This window comes from Populus alba, chromosome 17 (assembly GCF_005239225.2).
Source record: "Populus alba chromosome 17, ASM523922v2, whole genome shotgun sequence".
NCBI classification, from domain to species: domain Eukaryota; kingdom Viridiplantae; phylum Streptophyta; class Magnoliopsida; order Malpighiales; family Salicaceae; genus Populus; species Populus alba.
The window spans coordinates 5,906,058-5,925,815 of NC_133300.1; the positions used below are offsets into that span (position 1 = coordinate 5,906,058).

General features: G+C 38.4%; 2 protein-coding genes across 3 annotated transcripts; both read right to left on the reverse strand.

Moving 5' to 3' along the window:
* Positions 1 to 513: 513 nt before the first annotated feature.
* LOC118054966 (protein VASCULATURE COMPLEXITY AND CONNECTIVITY) lies at positions 514 to 1,988 on the reverse strand. Its single transcript, XM_035066734.2, has 3 exons — positions 1,666 to 1,988; positions 1,350 to 1,555; positions 514 to 1,188 (listed from the first exon to the last, which is right to left on the reverse strand). The coding sequence occupies exons 1-3, from the start codon at positions 1,762 to 1,764 to the stop codon at positions 987 to 989; spliced, it is 507 nt and encodes a 168-aa protein (XP_034922625.1). The 5' UTR covers positions 1,765 to 1,988; the 3' UTR covers positions 514 to 986.
* Positions 1,989 to 6,518: 4,530 nt separating this feature from the next.
* Positions 6,519 to 19,441, reverse strand: LOC118054965 (histone-lysine N-methyltransferase ATXR3). 2 transcript variants are annotated; one of them, XM_035066733.2, is made up of 19 exons: positions 19,179 to 19,441; positions 16,399 to 19,039; positions 16,199 to 16,255; positions 14,855 to 16,036; positions 13,619 to 13,986; positions 13,031 to 13,534; positions 12,843 to 12,943; positions 11,549 to 12,569; positions 11,359 to 11,430; positions 10,721 to 10,831; positions 10,524 to 10,624; positions 9,661 to 9,760; positions 9,486 to 9,581; positions 9,023 to 9,316; positions 8,847 to 8,900; positions 8,022 to 8,269; positions 7,796 to 7,904; positions 7,368 to 7,670; positions 6,519 to 6,953 (listed from the first exon to the last, which is right to left on the reverse strand). In XM_035066733.2, the coding sequence occupies exons 2-19, from the start codon at positions 18,926 to 18,928 to the stop codon at positions 6,777 to 6,779; spliced, it is 7,428 nt and encodes a 2,475-aa protein (XP_034922624.1). In that variant the 5' UTR covers positions 18,929 to 19,039; positions 19,179 to 19,441; the 3' UTR covers positions 6,519 to 6,776. The 2 variants fall into 2 exon arrangements, with proteins under 2 accessions (XP_034922624.1, XP_034922623.1); XM_035066732.2 differs by having other exon boundaries at positions 14,849 to 16,036.
* Positions 19,442 to 19,758: the final 317 nt, after the last annotated feature.

The following is a 19,758-nucleotide window of genomic DNA, read 5'->3' on the forward strand; positions in this document are numbered from 1 at the left end:
CTTAAATCCTATGGAAATGACAATAATACCCTTCTAAGCTAGGCCATTGATTTTTAAAATGAGCTAGGGCCACAATGATAAAAATTTTATTTAAAAATAATTTGTGTATTGGAATACAATGTTTTCACAAACTATTATTAACTTTTTTTTTAATTATCTATTCACGTATCTTTAAAAGTAAACATTAAATATATCAAAAACTTGGATCTTCGATATTATTATATAAACATTGATTTATTTAATGATAGCATAGATATAAAGAGCTAAATCTTTGACATAACATCTAATCACAGATTCGATGTGTTAAATTATAAATTGAATGGTCAATTTAAGCTATAATTTATTATATTATTATTATTATTATTATTATTATTATTAAATATTCATTGAAACAATGTTTTTTAAGTATTTTATTTTTTAAATAACACATAAAACAATATTATTTTAATCTAAAACATGATTTAGCACAATAGAACCCGATTCGAACTAAATTTTGAGTTGTGGATCACCAAATTGACGTGATGAGCCTTGAACATGTTCTTTAACTATGAATGATAGGTGAGACCGCGACCTCCTGGATCGTGAGCTATGATTTGGTCAGCAACATACATAAACTGCCTAATTGCATGAAGAGCAAACAGCACAATGTTATCGCGTCTCTAAAACGTTAAATACATCCTTAAAATAAAATAAAAAATGATCATGTCTGCTCAAGGCATCTCCCGGCATGATGAACATGAGAGATGTTCCATCAATTAGCTAGGGTGAGGGTGACGATAAGTTAATAAAATTCAATGTGCACTAAAAGAAATTTTACAGCTTTACTAAGTAAGAAACCTTTTTTTTTTTTTTAATTTAACGTGGATGTTCGGGTCAGTTTGCGTGCATCTCGACTAATTCCACGGGCCCTAAAAGTTCACGATAAGTGAGAAACCTTCTTTATATCATGAAAGGCAAGAGTGATGGGACCCTGAAAAAAGAAAGACCTAAGCATGGCCTCCATGCTTTTCTTCACTAACAGCAGCAGTAGCAGAAACGTAGTAGGCAACGCAAAAAAGGCCATGGACAAAGCAAAGAACGCCTCCAATCGAAAAGAAATGATGATGTGTGAAACCACAAGAGGCTCTTGACTTGTTGTTTGACATTGTGCCAATCACTAGCATGGATAATCCAACAGCCAATATGATCCTGCCCAGATAATTAGATGTAGAAACTTCATTGCTTAATCACTAATACTAAACTAATCCACTAGTTGAAAGAAGCTGATTAGTTCAAGCAACACGATCAAGACGTAATTAGCTTGTTAACTCAGCTGGGAATCAAGAAAATGTTCAAGCAACTTCACTTACCAGGTAAAGAGGAAGCACGCCACAGACAGTTGTCTATTAGGAGATGCTCTTTGGAGCTCTTCTTGAGAACAAATGCACATGCACCCACCAAGCAAGTTAGCAATAACATGGGCTAGTCCTAGAACTCCTGCTGCAGCTAACCCTAGCTTGAAAGCATCCTGGCTTGGATCTCTACACTCAAATATCCAAAGCCTCAAGTGCTTAACCTGTAACAAAAATGAAATATGGCTACTATAAGATATAAGCATGTTCTTGAGGTGTGATATAAAGATAACTTATATATCAAAAAAACATGTTATGGCTTGGATTAACATGCCTTGTTTTGTGCAATATCAGCTTGGATGCCAAGAATACCAGCTACTACATCCATGGCAACAATCAACAGACAAACAAGAACACCTCCTATTTTAACCATTTTTTTCTCAGAAAGGAGGGAAAATGGAGCACACTCGCTAGATATATCTTGTTGAGACTAAGATTTAGATGATGAGAAACAGGATATGAACAAAGTCTAATATAAAGAGTGGTAAAGGGAGAAGAAAATGTGATTAGCTGGGATTATCAAAAGCTTCTTTTGTCCCAACAGTGGAAACTTTACCTTGTGTCTACTTTCTCCTCCTTTTCTTTCTCTCCTTGATTCTTTTGACGGGGGAGCAAGAAAAGAAGGGTATAAACCAGCTCATAGAGGAGCGTGCCTAGGCATCTAGCAAGCAAGCTAACAATGGCCCAGCGATCTTTGTGATTTCTGACTTTACAAGTATTTCTATTTCTTTGTGTGTAGATAGGCAAGAAGGGAACAATTGCTAGCTTTTTTTGCTTAAAATAATTGCCACCATTATCTCCTTACACTTGATTTAAATAGGTTGATTAAAGTAGTTTCAGATCAAGCCTTGCATATATGCTTGAGGTCAAATTAATGAGTATGCTTCCCAAGGTTATTATCTAATTGTGCTTCAATCTAAAATAAATTTATTAGATTTTTATTTTTTTCAATATATCATTTTATAAGATGTGTAAAAAACATGTCTTTAAATTTAAATCTCAAGTGAAAAGGAAGCTTTTTTTCATTTAAATCACAACGTTAAAATTAAGAGAAAAAAAGTTAATTGTTTTGGCAAATAAACACCAAATTGAAGTCCAAATATTATAAACAACTATTTGGTTTTTTGTCACTAAATAATTTTACTCGTAATTCTTAAATAGCTTCATAAATTAACTTTAAAAATCTCATAATTTGAGTTTAATACAAGGTAGATGTTTAGTTAAATTGAATAAAATCTAATTGATTCAGTTAAGTTTTAGTGATCTGATTAATTTAAGATAGTATTTATATTAAGAGATTTTTTATCAAAAAAAAAGAAATTATATTATTTTATGAAAAAAAATTAATCTAATTGATTTTTTTTTTCTAGATTTAGTTTCTTTAACTAGTCTGAAAAATCATGATTTGTTACATGGTGTCATCCTCATTCTTTACTTTTTGAGGAGAGGGAGGAAGCAAAATTCCTGAAAGAAATGGACTAGTCTTTCAAGCTCCAACAGAGGGCCTAGAGGGGGGCCTAGTGTTTGAGAAATAGTTCATGAAAAGACTACAAGTTGCGGCTCAAAACGATGGGATCTTCATCCTCTATCCCATTGTCAAACATAGTTTCTGTGATTATCTGCAACTTTTGTGACTAATCAGCAAAAAGGACCCCATTTTCATACCTCAATCCCAAGAACAACCAGGTATAAAATCCCTCTTTTTGACTCAAGAAACTGCGTGATTTAAAATCAATGCTGCCATGATATGCGTATTCAATAATCTAAGTGGGACACGCCTAAGTTCTTGGATTTTCTGCAACTTTTGGATTCCATGGGGTGGATTGGATTGGCCCTTCATTTTTATATGAACCAAGTAGGAAGGCCGTCGCAGACATGGGCACCTTAGAAGATTGCAGCTAGTTGCTCCAATGGAGGCCAGTAGCCCATCCCTTGCAATTTGTTCCTGACTTCTGCTCTACACTGCTAGTGCCTCTTTTATCAAGTTTTTTTAACTCGTGTTCATGCAAGCTTGGTTAATCGATATATTCGTTTTATATAACTCAAAAATAAAACTTTTTGAAAAATAATTTTTAACTTTTTTTATATTTATTTATCATAGAAAAGTTAGTTAAAAAAAAAAAAACGTTGTTTTATAGACTCTTCAAAAAAGCAATTTAGCTTATCTGTTTTCAGTCAAAAATTAAAAAAAAAATTTAGATGAAAAATTTCTTGTGTGTGTGTGTATATATATATATTCATTCATCATCTTGTTTCTATTCATTTCAAGTCCTAAAAAGAACAAAACTTGGAAGTAAACAAAGTTAAAACCTATCATTAGGCCCTAAAATGCTTTAGATTAGAAGATAATTAGAAGTCTAAAACGTTCCCTTCTTCCCCAAGCAACACGAAAATCATAAACTTGAATTTGAAAACCCACCATTCAGATCAAAAACCCACAAAGTTTTGATCCACATTTGCCTTCAGGACCATCTCCATAATCTGCTCCCTACTGACCATACCCTCCCCATAACCACCACCCCCATCAATAGCACCATGAACGAAGCTATTATAATGATCGAAAGAAGTGGCAGGCCTCGGCTGTACTAAAGCTCTAATCTGTTCTTGCAAGTTCATGATGTACCTACAGGCCTCTTCAAGTACGGTAGCAGTGTCCATCTTTGTAGTAATCCAAGGCATCACCTTTCTTAAACATTTCACCCTCTCAGCGATTCTCTGTTTCGCTAGAACCGATGCTGACGAAGAAGACGACCCGGTACCATAGTCAAAAGCAGACCGCTTCGGTTTCTTCATCTGGCCCGACCGTTTCGGCTTCTTGGTAACAGCATTGAACTTTCCAAGAACCGACTCCAGAGTCTGTGAGTCATTCAAAACGGAGCGAGTTGCTGACTCGTTCGGGACCGAAGAGAAAAGGTCGTGCGGCTGGGTTGGCTCCACTGGCTGCGACGGGATGGAAGAGAAGAAATCATAAGGTTGAGCTGACTCGTGAGGTGGACTGAGTTCAGGGGCCAAGACGAAAGAGTTGCCAAGACCGAGTTGTTCAGAGGCGGGAGGGGTGTAATAGTAGTAATTATCACCATCTTCGTGCAATAAGTTAGTGAAGTTTGATGTCGTCGTGCTCGGAGGAGGAGGCATTGAAGTTAACAGGTCGTTGCTGCTGTAGCAGTAACTGAGAAGTGACGGAGCTAACATGCCTGCGTCAGAGAAAACAGAGTTGAACATCGGTGTTGCAGTGGCCGGAGTTCCAACGTCAGAGAAAACAGAGGAGTTAAAGGTGGTGGCACGGTCGGCATGATCATGTCCGGAGATTAATGGGAATAACTGGATTGCTGGATCTCCATTGAAGACAAAGTCCGAATCAAAATCTTCGATCTCCATTTCCATAACCACAACGAATGTGTTGCCTAAGAGAAAACAACAACCAGACCCAAAGTGAAATGGAGAGGAACCGCAACAAAAGAAGGATGTTGCTGTTGCTGTTTCTCTCTGTGGGGTGGACACGTGTAGGATGATAATAAGTAGTTCGATCGTACACAGCTAGGCAGGTGGTGGCGACACTGGAATCAAGGATGATGCTATTGGAGGTCAGTACAGTAGGGTGTCAGGATACAGAGTACGGTAGGAAATAGCTGGCAGGGCAGGGCAGGGGTTTTAATTTGTTCTCTGCACAAAACGGTGGGATTGCCGTGGTACCTCAGATGGGCAGCGATGAGATGGTACAAGGGTAACGGCATGGAATTAGAATTCATAGTACCTTGTGTGCTTTTTTGGACGACTAGTAGAGGGTGGAACTAGGCTTAGTATTTTCGGTTCAGTTTGGTTTTGGACCAAAATAAACAACCAAATTATTTTTTTTTTTTTTAGTTTTTGAACCAAACCGAATCGAAAACCGGTTTAAACCGATTAATTTTAGTTCGGTTTGGTTCAATTTTTTTTCCCTTCCAAACCGATTGATTCGGTTCACTTTGAGCAACCCAATCCTTATCAAGAATCTGTACAAGCCAGCCAAAATAGGAGTTTGAATCCTTATCAAGAATCTATACAAGCCAAAACAAGGGTTTGCTTTTAACAATTCAATCTTTATCAAGCCAAAACAGGGGTTTATTTTTAGCAACCCAATCCTTATCAAGAATCTATACATCAGCCATAGCACAACCTTTTGCATGTAAAGGATTGTCTCGTTTTTTTTTTTTCTATCACATGAAAGCTTCAATAGCAACTAAAGAATCTGTACATCAGCCATGGCACAACTATATCTCGTTTGAGTTCAATGAAAAAGAAGAAAAAATCAAGGAAAAGTTTATTTGTGAGGTTTATCAAGTGAGTGTTTGTGTGTGTGCTTGTGGGGGAGTTGCTAGTTTAGATCTAGAGAAGGAGAGATGCAGAGAGCAAAGACAAAGGGAAGGCTTGCTGAAGATCCAAAGAAGGAGAGAATTGAGAGATGCAAAGACCAAAGGTAAAAGGAGGATTTGCTTAAGAGAGAACGAGAGAATGGAAAGGAGAGATGCAAAGAGAGGCGGCTAGTTTTGTGTTTAGAAATGCTATTTTAGGTTTAAAGTTAAAATATTTTCTATTTATACTTATATATATATATTTTAGTGTTGGCCTGGTTGAACCGGTTCGGTTCGGTTCAATTGATTTAAATTTAGAAACCAAACCGAACCGGAACTGTTTTGTATTTTTTAATCAATTTATTCAGGGTTTTTTTTTTCGGTTCGGTTTTTTCAGTTATTTTTTTCCTGGTTTTTTTTATTTAATTGGTTTATCGGTTTTTTTGATCACCCCTACTAGGAAGGTGAGAAACCTAGCTGTTCTTGCCTTTGCCATGAGTGATCCAGGTTTGATAAACTCCATTGTGTTTGAACTTGAAACCACAGATTTTACCAACACACAATACAATTTTTAGGAGCTCGGGAGTTCTTTTCGAGCTCGGCAAACAGACGGGCAAAATTGCAGAGTACCAACTGAGACATTCTGCCATCCAAGATTCATGATAAAAGGGTATTTCAAAGCAAATGGATCTTTACATTAGAATTGCAAGCACATTTGGAGGAGAGGTAGGAGAAAACAGAGACAGCAGGATTTGATGGGAAACTTTCTCTCTTTTTTTTTCTTCTTTACTTGAAGTAGAAGGAAAAAAAATGCTTTGCTACCAAATAATGAATTACAAAATCACAAGGAGGAAAGATTGAAAAGAAAGAAAAACTGTACACAAGAATGAGGAGAAAGCAGCTGAGGGAAAGATGTTTTGGAATGATGACCCAACTCCCATGCTAAAAGGGGTAGCTGTGAACTAAAATGCAGAGATCATTCCAGAACACTTACAAGCTGTTGTTGCCTAATTAATAACCCCCCCTGCAGCTTTACCCAATCTGGGGAAAGACCTCATCGATCCCACATCGCTTGATATACTGTAGGTCTGTGCTTCAACCAATGTACCATTTCTCTGTCTAGTGGGGACTTGTTCAATACAGCATCTAGCATTGGGCTCCCAAAAACTTTTGGAGAACTCTTAAATGACCATATTTGGTCCTTGGGCCACGGTTTCTGAGGGTACTTCTCCTGTAAATACGACATCAACAGATAAGACATTGCTTCAGGATTATCATCAGCCGACTTCAAATATTATAGGTCTCAGGCTCATTATCCTTAAAACAGCAAAGTTTCTTAGCTGAAAACATAGGGACAAAGCAGATAAGAATTGTCGGTTAAAAAATAGTTTGGCTAAACTAATTCTAGGTGAAATAATTGTAATTGGTAACTTTCGTTTACTGAAATCAATTTTAAACCATGAGCATCTTGGATTCAGCCTGAAACATTCTCAAACCAAAACATGAAGACACAAGTCTATCATCTCCAGAGTAAGAGAGAAGAAATCTTGGCAGGATCAGTTCAGGACAGGATGGGGCAAAAACAATCATCTTATGATACAAAGATATCAAACAACTAGCAGTATATAATTGTTATGAAACATACCATTCTTTCCAACATCATTTTCAGAGTCTTTGGGCCATAAATGCGCTGCTGTGATGGCTTCTGAACCTTTGAGTAGAAGGACCCGATATCAGGTAATGACAAGCAGCCCTTACTCGCTTTAGCAAGAGTAGAATCAGGCTCAGTGTTAGTCTGGATATGCCAAAATATCAACTGCCCCATACAATAGTTCTCGCCATAGGTCTTTTGATACTTGTGGGGAAGACCCCCTAACTTATCAGCACATTTGGGGCCCAAGTCAAGTGGACTAATGTAGACCGGTGGAGAAGTAAATGCATCATATTCCTGCAAGAAATTAATAGTGTTACTTGAAGATTAATGAAGATGAGCACACAATTGTTCCGGCAAAAGTACAAGGCAAAGAATATAGACATAACCAGTTGGAGGAGACTGGTTGGGGAGGGACTTACCCTAACTCTAAAGAAGCTCTTTGTATAAGCATAAACATGAATTAAGTCAGCTGCAGCATCATGCCGGCACTTGTATGTACATGGAAGACTGCGAACCTCATCCCTCAACCTTCAAAACAAAAAACAATTTCAATTGAATTTGCCTTTTCTTTTTTCCAAGAAATCAACATGAATAAAAAAAATTAAAAAAGAAGAAGAAGAAGAAGAAATATAAGACGCTGCTCACCACAATAATGATTTCTGGATTGCTTTCGGAATGTCATCAGAACCTGATGGATCATGTGCATAAATCTTGGACTTAAGGTCATTTAGCATTTCTCCATCCATATGAGGAGACATGCACTGCAGAAGTTCCTCAACAAGTGATCCCTCTTCTTTCCAGAGGAAGGAAACAGTTTCTTCCGGGGTAAGCTTCTCCAGTGGAGGTGGAGCCAGCTTTGGGTCACCAAATATACACCTCATTACATATCTCACCTGCATATAGAACTTAGAATATTTAAGAATTCACAAATTCCTATTGGTAGAAGAGATCCTAAATCAACATACTCAGACCTCAAGCCTCGAGCCTAGTTAGCCAGACTATATAATCATGTTCAATGAGTTGGAAACAAGGAATGCAGATAGAAAATTAAGGCACTTATTAAATCATTTCTACATGTTAGACTTCAGATTGAGACCTATAATTGTTAGCCCTTAGGCCTAAATATCAGAGATTGATATTTTGCACCAAAAAGTGTAGACTCTATAATCATGTTCAATGAGTTAAGACCAAGGTATGATGGATAAAACAAAGGCAATAATTAAATCAGTTCTAGTGGTTACTATGGGGTGATCTTGCCGGAGGTTCTATATCAGTTACATTTCAGACCAAAACCTAAAATGATTGGCCCTAAGACCTAAATATCAGAGGTATAAATTTTGTATAAAATGCTGTATAGTCCAAAGAACTACCAATCCCCATTGCCTCCAGAGGGTACAATTTAACTTAAGGAAGTAGACCAGTAGACCAAAAATATACCACTTAATGTACACAGTGGCAAGTGGTACTGACCTTGTCAAGTGTAACAGCCAAATTTTGAAGCCTCTGGTTGTAGACACCTTCAGCCTGCTCAGGCCAAAGAAATGAAAACATGAGTATCCAAAGAGTAACTATAAGCATATTCTCTCAAACAGAAACTTCGCAAGAGAATTTCACATGCACATCACAAGCATGCACTCTGCATTTACCTGAACCTCAGCATCACTTCTCTCAACCTCAATGCATATTTCTGCAAAATATTTCTTTTTCTCTTCCAAATTATGCCTTAGAATTTCCTCAGGAAGCTTTGTTCTTTCCAGATTTATAAATCTAACCAGACGAGCTGAATATGCAACCACCCAATCTGGCAACCCACCAAGTAAACAACTACCCAAACCAGCCCTACCCAAGTCCAGATAATCTTCTTCAGACACAGAATTTAATTCACAAGCTCTGAGCATCAAATAATGCCGATCCAGTAATCCATGACACTCCTTCAACACCTGATGATAAGTACAGTTCAGTTGACATCAAATAAAACACCTCAAAAACTTAGGTTAGGAAGTACAGTAATTATTCAACCTTTTGCAATAACAGCTATAAGATATTACAATAATTTTCCAAGATAAAAAAAGATATCAACTAAGAAGAGAATTCAATCCTAGACCATACCTTTTGAAAAGCCCCTTCACCAGTCAAATTTAAGTAGCTGCCCCTGCAAACTTGGCTACCACACAAACAGACAGATGCTTCATATTCTTCTTTACTCTGCAATATAAAAAGTCACCAATCATTCGATATGATCTATTCTACATTGCGAAAAGGCCAACAGGTAAATGATGTGCACCTCTGTCACAGAATTGTAATCAAAGGTTATCTCCTCGCCATGTTGGATTTCACGCACAGAGTAGATTCCAATCTGGTACTGACCACCTACAGCAGTAACTCTGCATTCACGAGATTATAATTAATAACTGAAATATTAAAAACTTGATAACATTGAGCAGCATTTTCCTTTTACAATAAGTCTTATATCTAGTTAAGATGTTTTTTTTTCTTTCATAATTTCTTCAAAATCAAGATCAAACTTCAATGGAACAATACTACATTGAACAGAAAATAAAAAGATGAAGCAGTATCTCAAACTCAACTCAGAAATAATCAAATTCCAGATTCCATACATTTTGATTCATACAAAAGTCAGTCAAGAAAAAAGAAAAAAAGTTAAGGAAAGACATCCAGCAAGCATTTAAATAACATATATATATATATATATAAGTGATACATGTATATAACACCATCCACCAGGTAACTAATTCTAAGATCTGAATATTTGCTTTTCACATATGATCATTCATGGCATGTTTCTGGCTGTAAGCATCTAATTCAATCATCTAACTTCCCAGGATGTAAAATAGAACATTCATATTTAACATCAGGAGAGCAAAAGGAAATACATTAAGATGCATTTTAGCAGTGCCATACAACAGTGAATTAATTCCATTAACTCATTATTAAATACTACTATAAATACAATCATGACACATTTCCATAAACAGAAAAGGATTACGAGTCGCATAGAGATAATATCACTGCACCACTGTCTACTTTATATTCTATAACTGGCAAAGCTTTCCAGACTGCAAGGACAATGCTTTACACCTCTGCACATTAATCAGAAACAGCAAATAAAAGGCAGGAAAAACTCACTTTGCTTCACAATTAGGTTTGCATGAGTGACAGATTCGACTTGCATAGTTTGCCTTGTGCATGGCATCAACAACAACCAAATCATAACCATCAGCATCACCCTGAAAAACAGCAACAAGATATCAGGGAATTTGATGAAACAAGAGGAGAAAATATAAGACAAACCCATATACAGAAGTTTGTTAGTAAAACAACACCTTTGGCCTCTCAAGATAAATGTTGTAAAATTCTGGAGCTGGTTCTTTACTGTCCTTCTGTAATAATCGAATCCCATCTTGCTTCTCAAACCATTTCCACGCAGGATATACCTATAAAAGTTAAGTTCAAGGTGAAGCAAAAGAAAAAGGCTAACGCTTTCCATCATGAAACACCAAAGGTTGATTCTAAAGAAAGAGACCAGGCAGCCAATTCAAAAACATTAAGAAAGCAAACTACGGCATGGTTCTTACCTTCAAATACATGCACTTTCCTATGTTAGAAATGGAAAATTGGCAGTAATTACATGCTATACCAAGTTAACAACAATACTAGGAGTTGCATCATAAGACATCCTTATCTTTTACTTGCATCAAATGTATTTAAGATGTTAAACCGAAGAAACCTCTGACCAACATCTAAAGCAGAGATCTCATACAAAACTATGTAGCAGGATCACACACTGCACGTTCCAATACAGAGAAGATGGTCCTGGCAACACAACTGCAGTCTCCTATCATATCAAAAGATATTGCATGGTTGAAAGATTCTAAAAGTTTTGTAAAACATTATTTTACAATACAATCAAATAATGACAAATATTCCTTAAACACCATTTTCCAACTAATCAGATTCATACCTCTCCCAAAAACTCCACAACAAAGTCATCATCTCGAAAACCAGCTTCTTTGTTGCATACAACACCAAGCCCCTGAGGATTAAAAGAATGGGTGTAAAATAACCATAGTGGCAGTAAAACTTACAGATTTATTTTTTTTGTGCATGTCTGTGTTTGGAGTGGAGGATTCTATCAAGTTCAGATGCTATACCTTCCGGTAAGCAACATATTTGTCATCAGGTCGACTATCTATGGCTCTCAAGATACCCCGGCAGATTTTCATTGTTCTTGTGTCACAATCCTCCATAGCAGCTTGTTCAATTTCTTCAACAACAGGCTGTAAAGGATATGTCATTGGAGTGTTCCCGGCGCCAGTATAGTGCCTGACTTGCTTATTCAGAGTACAGAGTAACACATCTTCAATAAACATGTGTTTTTGTGACAGAGGCCAGTCCACTTCTTCAGGCATGGAATCAAGTAAAAGATTGTGGGTATAGGGATCAATTCCATAAACTTCCTGTTCTATAACTTCATCCCCAAGCTGTTTTCTAGGTTTGTAATCCTTAACTTCAGGAAGTTCCATATCCAGTTCCTCAGTGCCATTTTTCTGTGCATCAAGCTTCTCAGCATAGTCATCTGGCAAGGACACAGACATTTTTCGCTGGACATCCTCCTCATCTGCTACAATAACATATTGGTCTATGACTTCATACTTCCTAGTAACAGGTGGAACCAGACTCGCATTTGTCATGCGAGCACCCCATTCACGTTCATCCTCATCTGTCATAAAGTATTCATCTCCTCTTGACTCCCCAGGTCGGCCTTCTGATCGGAAATCCAAATCGCTTTCTGTATCTGAGGCAGTACTCCCACCACCACTCCTGCCATCTTCAGAAGACCGGTCATCAGAAGTTTCACTTCCTGAATCCATGGATTTTCTATTCAGTTTGGATATCCGCTTCTTAATTTCCCGATCAGATGCATATTCTCCAAAATCAAAACTACCATTAGCAACTATAGTTCCATTGCTCCTATTCATGTACTTCTTTTCAATAGCTTTCTTCTTATGTTTAATTGGAGCAGAGTCCAATGCTGTAGATAAATCATCTTTCCATGACTTCATGAGCTCATCTCTTTCGTAAGAAAACTTAGAACTCTCTTCCAACCGAGAGGCTAGCTGGAGAAACAATGTAATGATGTGATTCATGTCTCCAGCACCCCGATTCTTCACTCTGCAATTGAAGATTTACATAAATAACAGATAAAGATGATTTATGGTAAGAAAGGAATAGAGGTATGCGTTGGGTATGGTGAAGAACAAAAAAGAGGCATGCAAGGTGGTTTCATTCCTATTATAATGCTGGCATGCAATATAAGAGATCTGCATTGCCAATAGTCCAACACAGAAAGAGCAAAATACAAAGGATATACAACACAGCAGCCAAGCTGAAGGAAATCCTCGCAGATATAAAAACACATAATAAAACCATTAAAGATAAACTTACTTAATTGCATCCCTGCACATTCGACTAATATCCTCCTTGACAGCCTTCAATCCATGCCCAACATAATAGCCACTCTTCATCCTATCCTCAATTTCTGTCAACTAATAAAAATACAAAAAAATGGAATAAGAACTGAAGCAAATATGCAGCCCACCACATACGAGTACAAAAAAAGCTAGTAGCAGTACCTTAGGCACAAAAAAATCAAAGGTATTTTCCTTCATTATGTCCTTTAAACCTGAAGCTAGAAACCCCTCCATCCTTCTATAGCTATTTTCAGATTTCTTGACTGCCCATCGCCTCATACGAGCATCCCTGGGTAGAATGGATGATGACTTTCTAGCATCAAACACTTTTGAGCGTTTGTACAAACTTCGACGAAATAATTGATTGGCTGAGTCTCTCTTGTTCACACTATCAAAATACTCCTTGAGTTCCCCAAAATCATCTCTCTCACTGATTTGTTTAAGACTCCTTAATTTAGAATTTGACTCCACAGAGATCCTGGTGCGGCTCTTGAGCCAGCTAATATTTGGAAATCGAAAGGCCAACTCCATGAACTGGGTGCAACCTCTAATATCTATAGAAGATAAACATGGGAAAGAGCGAAGAATTTCTTCAAGCATGCCAGATGTGATATTCTTACAACCCGCCAGCACCATTGCATTAATTTTTTCTTTGTTATAACCATTCTGCAAAAAAAAAAAATTAATTTCATCCTCAGGAAGGTAAAGACGTGGCTATAGCCTGTAATGCCAAACATATATAAAACTTACCATGATACTCCTCACCATCATGTCGGTACAGTCGGGGGGCCCAGAGGAAAGATCAACTTGAATTGATATGCCCTTGTAAAAACTAACAGCAGATCTCCACTTTTTACAAGTCAAGGAAGCAAAGACTAGGGATTTCATGTCAGATCTCAGGAAATGAAAGACTCGTGCCAGCATATGACCATCCAATAAACCCCAGCTTCCCGCCTCAATCTCAGAACGCATGCTCTCTTCTCTGTGGAAATTGGTATCACCACATAGTTGCTCAAAAGTGGTTTCATCCTTATGCAATGTGCCTTCCTCCATTTCATAATCCTCGTCATGTTGGGCAGGCTGCATCCGGGCTCTTTTTCCAGCACGTGCATCTATTTCTGCAACTCAACAGTCCCAGAGAAAAAGCCTCAGATTGAATACCACATATAGTTAATTAATTAATTATAGATCGCATGCAAATATATGATCAGAAACTGAAGCTAAAAAGAACAAGAGTCAAAGCAATGATCTAAGATACAATTACCAATGATGCAACAGGCAAAATTCATTAAGCATAACCAAAGCAATAGCTTTCTTGTAATGATATTCATTTGATTGACCTTTAATATATCGACAACATACAATCCCATAAAAGGCACAGCAAAGAGAAAAGGTTGAAGAAAAACGTACAAAAAGAAGCAATTAAAAAGAAAGGAAGCAAAAATCGACTATGCATGAAGAAAGAGAGGTGGTATTTGAAAGACAGGACAGTAGAGGACACATGAAAACAAACTTGAAGCATATGTAAAGAGGAACAAGGTAATAGAGGAAAAGTAAGTTCAGGTTTCACACCTATAAAGACGAACAATCAAATATAAGGATTTCTGTGGAAAATATGGATGTTGACCAACCACAAGAAAACATGGAACAAAAAAGTTATGGTCCAAGGAAAAGTTTCAGATAGTACCATCCATGTAGAGCCTTAAACAGAACACATAAAGACCATCTAAACATTTACAGCAAACATCAATTACTTGTGACAAAGTCACCCGAGCCTCAAAGGCATGAAATATTGATTAGATAGTGGACACAATAAGAGAAATTTGAAGGAAGCAGGAGAAAAATTGTTACTGCTTCATCTCTCAGCAAGGCACTTGTGCAAAGTAAGTGCAGTAAGATGATCCCGATTTGAGACACTTGATCATGAAATTCCTATTATTCAGTTGTAGATACAAAACGAAACCTGGATGATCAACTCACCCATACCTGATTTGAGATACATATGTTTATCGATCTCTTTTGGAGGCCGTTTTGCAACAATCCAAGGATCCAAAGCCTCATTTATGGCAGCTGCAAACTCCCTGTTTTTGTATGATTTCATTACCAATTCATGTAGCTTCCCACGGGTAAAACCAATGAACTGTGGATGAAGGTTGTGAAATGAACTGGAACTTCTGTTACTCTCAATGGTGGAAGCAGTCTGGGATTTTGAAAGGGTTCCTGAAGAACCAATAACTGGCTCAACATTTGACTTTTGAATTTTGACACTGGCTCCAAAAGTCTCGGTGGCTGAGGTAATTGGAACCCACACTCTATCAAATTTCCTGAAAACACTACTATACTTTTGGATGGTACCTATATCTGCCAAGTTCTGAAGCTCTGAAAATGATGATGGCCCTTGTTCATGCCCAGCACCATCTAAGTAGTACCACTCACCCAAATTCAATTGTAAGTCATCTGCTGTACAGAGACAGTCTTTGGGAGTATTAAGGGGCGCAGTAGACTTCCAACAGCCATGTGAATCTGGGTCACTGACAACTTTGGATTGAGAATCACTCTCTACTGATGATCTCTTCACATCAGTAGTTGCAGAATGTGTCCGAGCAGCTCTTGAATGATATCTGTCCTTCCCTCGAACTTTAGTACGGGTTTCAGAAACATGGTCCTGAACCACGCATGCATTTATCCTAACTACTGGTAGCACGGTTCCTTTCACTCCCCTTGTTATTGGAGGTTTATTGAGAGTTGATTTACTGACACCACCAGTATCATTTCTCTCATCTGTACTGGAGAAAGCCCAAGGAGGGAGGTCAAGCTTCCTGCTTTGAGAAGGAAAATACAAATCATCTTTTCTCTGCCATCGTGGGTCCTCACACCCAGACTTTGTCATGTGGCATAATGGGAATCCATCATTGAGAACAAGTTTCCTTCTGGTAAATCTATCCTGGACAGATTCATCATTCCTCTTCCAGTCCCCACCCTTGCAAGACCATCGACCAGAAAACCAGTCAGCGGAATCAACAGAAGAGGCAAAGCCATCATCCTTGTCAGCAAGAGAACCTGGCCATGCTTCAACAGCGTCTTTTGTTATCAAATCAGAATGTCCTAGTAATTCATTACTGTTTTGATCCTGTTGTTCAGCAGTGGCAGCTAGATGCCAAGTAAAACCTGTAGATTAAAGATGACACACTGGTCAATTTTTCTGCCACATCTGTTATGGCAATTGATTTTTTCTGTAGAATATTGAGAGAGCCGGAGAGACTTTTTAATTATGAGCAACACTGAGATAGAGATGACCCAAGAAAAAGAGAAAATAAATTAATTAATTACCTTCTGCTTTTATCCATCCCTCCCATTGCGCATGTTCAAATTTCATTTGCAGAGCTTCTGCTTGATGATAAAGAAGAAAAGAGATTGTTAGAAATCTCCAAACAAGAGGGGGGGGGGGTAGCATTAAATAACCAGAACATTATTTAATTCTAGAAAATGAAAAGTAGAAGAAAGGAAATTAAAAAATAAAAATAAAAAACCTCCAACAGTCTCTATCTCACTGCCAGGAACAACAGAAAAACCCTCCAGCAGGGCTCCAACTCTTTCGTCAATCTGGAGATCTTCTAGAGGCTCAGATGCGACTGCGCTGTGATTAGGGCAGAGCAGTGGCTGCAGCAAATTCCCTGGCACTCCCTCGCCAATCTGAGAACAAGATTGCACGATATCTCCAGTATCTGCCAATAGATTACCAGGTGCCTCTGGAGGGCTTACTAGCTGAGTTATAACATCTGGCACAACTGATGGGAAATTCACAGTCACCAACGGTGAAACTGCATTCTCAATAGTTAACCACCTATCACTATCCAAGTGCTTGATGAAGTGATCAGACATAAGAATTCCTTCATCAACAAGCGCCTTAAGCTCACATAACTTCGAAGGGCCACATTCCACACCAAAATGATCTAGGTAAAACCATCTACCAGTCGATGTGTCAGCTACCACAGGGACATGTGGTGGCGTATCACATATATCCATATCTTCCTCCATTGATAGCAGCTCTTCTGGAGGAGGTCCATCAACTTTAGGAGACGATTTGGCATTTATAACGGGGCTCTCAGATTTCTCTTCTAAGCGAGTTTCACTGCTGGCATTCTTTTCATCCAAACCATCAAGATTATGCACACTGCTTTTATCTTGAGATTCTTTAGCTGAGAGTTCAGTGTCCTTTACTGCAGGATCCTTTTGGCTGATCTTATCATCCTGCTTTTTATTACCATACTGAGAGCTCCGCTTCTCATGTGCCCCCCCCTTTCGACTTGCTTCTCTGTGATTAGTGGGCCTAGCCCGATCATGTGGGGATCGCTCCAAGTAACTTGGTGTCCGATCACTGCGATCATGGTGCCGGGTTCGATCCTGTGGGGACCTTTCGAAATAAGCAGGACTCCTTTTTCTATGCTCATTATAGCTGCTTCGGTCATATGGTGATTTCTCAAGTACATACGGAGATCTCTCTCGTCCATATGGGGATTTCTCACGTCCATAGGGGGATCTATCATGTCCATCTGGGGATCTGTCCCGCCAATATGGTGACCTCTCACGTCCATATGGAGACCTTTCTCGCCCATATGGAGATCTCTCGTGTCCAAATGGTGTCTTTTCTCGGCCATAGGGAGATTTCTCATAACGGATTGGACTTCGGTCCCTGTGATCATAGTATCGGGGCCTATCATGTGGGGACCGGTCAGAATGACTATGCCTATCATAAACAACCTTAGAGGACAAAGTGGGTTCGTGATGCCTGGATGAGTACTTGTCTGATGAAGATACTCTCGAATAAGAAGAGCTTTTATAGAACCTCTCTACTGAGTGACGTGAATAGTGCTCTGAGTAAGCATAGCGAGAACCATCCTCGGAAAGTCTCCTGCTTTTAGAAATGGCATAATCCCCGTAATATTTGCGCTCGGTATTATCAGAATCAGTGACATGACGCTTCAATCTGTTACCAGAAGCATGCTCTCTTTCATGGCTCTTGCCATTGCTGTACTCACTCTTATATGAACCTTCTTCGTCAACAATCTTTGAGCTTATCCTCGTACTCCTTTCCTGGCCACTCTCCCACCTCATACCCCCACTTCTACTCAACTCTTTCCTTCTGTAAACATCCTCACTAGAATACTTCCCAGAAGGCGGCGTACGCTCGCTACTCATGTCATACCTGCCACGAGACTTGCTGTAGCCATACTCATCTTTAATATTCCACCTGTCTGGAATGAACTCACCTTTCTCAATTTCATCTCGAACAGCTTCCCCTTTCCGCCATTTATTACCAGAAACAATCTCCCCTTTCTCTATATCCCCTTTCTTCCATTTCCCACTACCAATCTCTCCTCTTTCAATCTCACTTCTCCTTGGCTTCTCTGGTGTAGGAACGAACTCTCCATTCTCAATTTCCCCTTTCGATGGCCACCTCAATGTCCCCAATTCCCCCTCTTCAACTTCCTCTTTAATATTATTACTACCACTCTGTACCTTACTATCCCCAGAACCCAAACCATCACCATTTTCAACTATCTTGCTATCACTACTACTCTTCAATCCTGATTCTTTCTTCTCTGCTGCCACTTCCTTGCTCTTCTCTTCCGTCTTCAACCCTGATTCTTTCTTCTCCAGCACCACTACTTCCTTGCTACCACTACCACCAACGCCCTTAACTTCTTTGCTCAATCCCACTCCTTTCTTCTCCCCCAACACTACTTTCCTCACCACTTTTTTCACCTTAATTATCCTCTTCACCCTCTTCAGCTTCCCAGTCACCCCATTGCTGCTACCATTAACTTTCCCATTATCCTTTTTGTCACCACTACTGCCATTATTATTATTATCATTATCAGCACTACTGATGTTACTATTGCTGTTTACAGTTTTCCCACCTCCGCAAGCTGTCGTAGCCGTCGTCGTCATTGCCGCTGCTGCTGCTGTAGGCTGTTCTTGAACAGGAAATCTTTCTTCCATGATGATATTATTACTACCGTGTTGCAAAGGCATACATGCGACACCTCCACTACCCATGGAATTCAAAACCTGAAATCTTCACCACTCGAAAACCCTAATTCTCCCCTTTCCCGGGGCTATCGATGCTCATACTTCAACCAATTATATCCTTCGCTTCAATTCCAAACCCTAATTTTCACAAATCCACAAAAAAAATCACCGTTAATTCATCAATGTAGGGTTAAATTAAATCAAATGAACAAAAAATACCTTCAACCAATAATCTTTACAAAAACCTAGGGTTTGTAAATAAGCGAGAGAGTGTTACCGGGAAAAAAATGAAAAGCTGAAAAGACAGATCGGAGATTGCCGTTTATTTGCAGATCGAAAATGGAGAAGGAAAGAGAGAGAAATGAAAAGAAGGAGCTTCTCCAAGAGAAATAATCTCTCTCTCTCTCTCTCTGCTTCTTTTTCTTTTTCTTTTTCTTTTTTTCTTTTGGGTTAAGTAAATCTTTGTTTCTTTCTCTCTCTCTGTCTCGTATTTTTGGTCTGAACGACGACACCTTCGTGTGATTTTATTTTTTCTCTCTCTTTTTCTTCTTTTATATATATATATATATAATTTTATTTGTATGGGTATTAATGAGGGGCGACTTTGGATATGAAATTATAGTTTTGTCCTCGAGGTGGCGGACATTTATGCGAACGAAACAAGACCGCCGTAGAGCTGATATCTTTCGAGTCTTGACCACCTTTCACTCGGAACTGTTTAAAAGTTTTAGGCATAACTATTACTTGCGCATCGAAAACAAAAACAAGAAAAAAATATTTAAATCATAAAGATTTATTTGAAACATTATTAAATTTGATTTTATAATCTATTAAACATGATTTCTTATTTAGTTGAA

Coding starts and splice junctions, on each gene's coding strand:
- LOC118054966 (XM_035066734.2), bottom strand. CDS start 1,764: ATGGTTAAAATAGGAGGTGTTCTTGTTTGTCTGTTGATTGTTGCCATG. Junction 1,556..1,665: donor CTGATATTGCACAAAACAAG/GCATGTTAATCC, acceptor TTTTTGTTACAG/GTTAAGCACTTGAGGCTTTG. Junction 1,189..1,349: donor GCGTGCTTCCTCTTTACCTG/GTAAGTGAAGTT, acceptor TTATCTGGGCAG/GATCATATTGGCTGTTGGAT.
- LOC118054965 (XM_035066732.2), bottom strand. CDS start 18,928: ATGGGTAGTGGAGGTGTCGCATGTATGCCTTTGCAACACGGTAGTAAT. Junction 12,570..12,842: donor ATGTGCAGGGATGCAATTAA/GTAAGTTTATCT, acceptor CTTCAATTGCAG/AGTGAAGAATCGGGGTGCTG. Junction 9,582..9,660: donor ATTACAATTCTGTGACAGAG/GTGCACATCATT, acceptor TTTATATTGCAG/AGTAAAGAAGAATATGAAGC.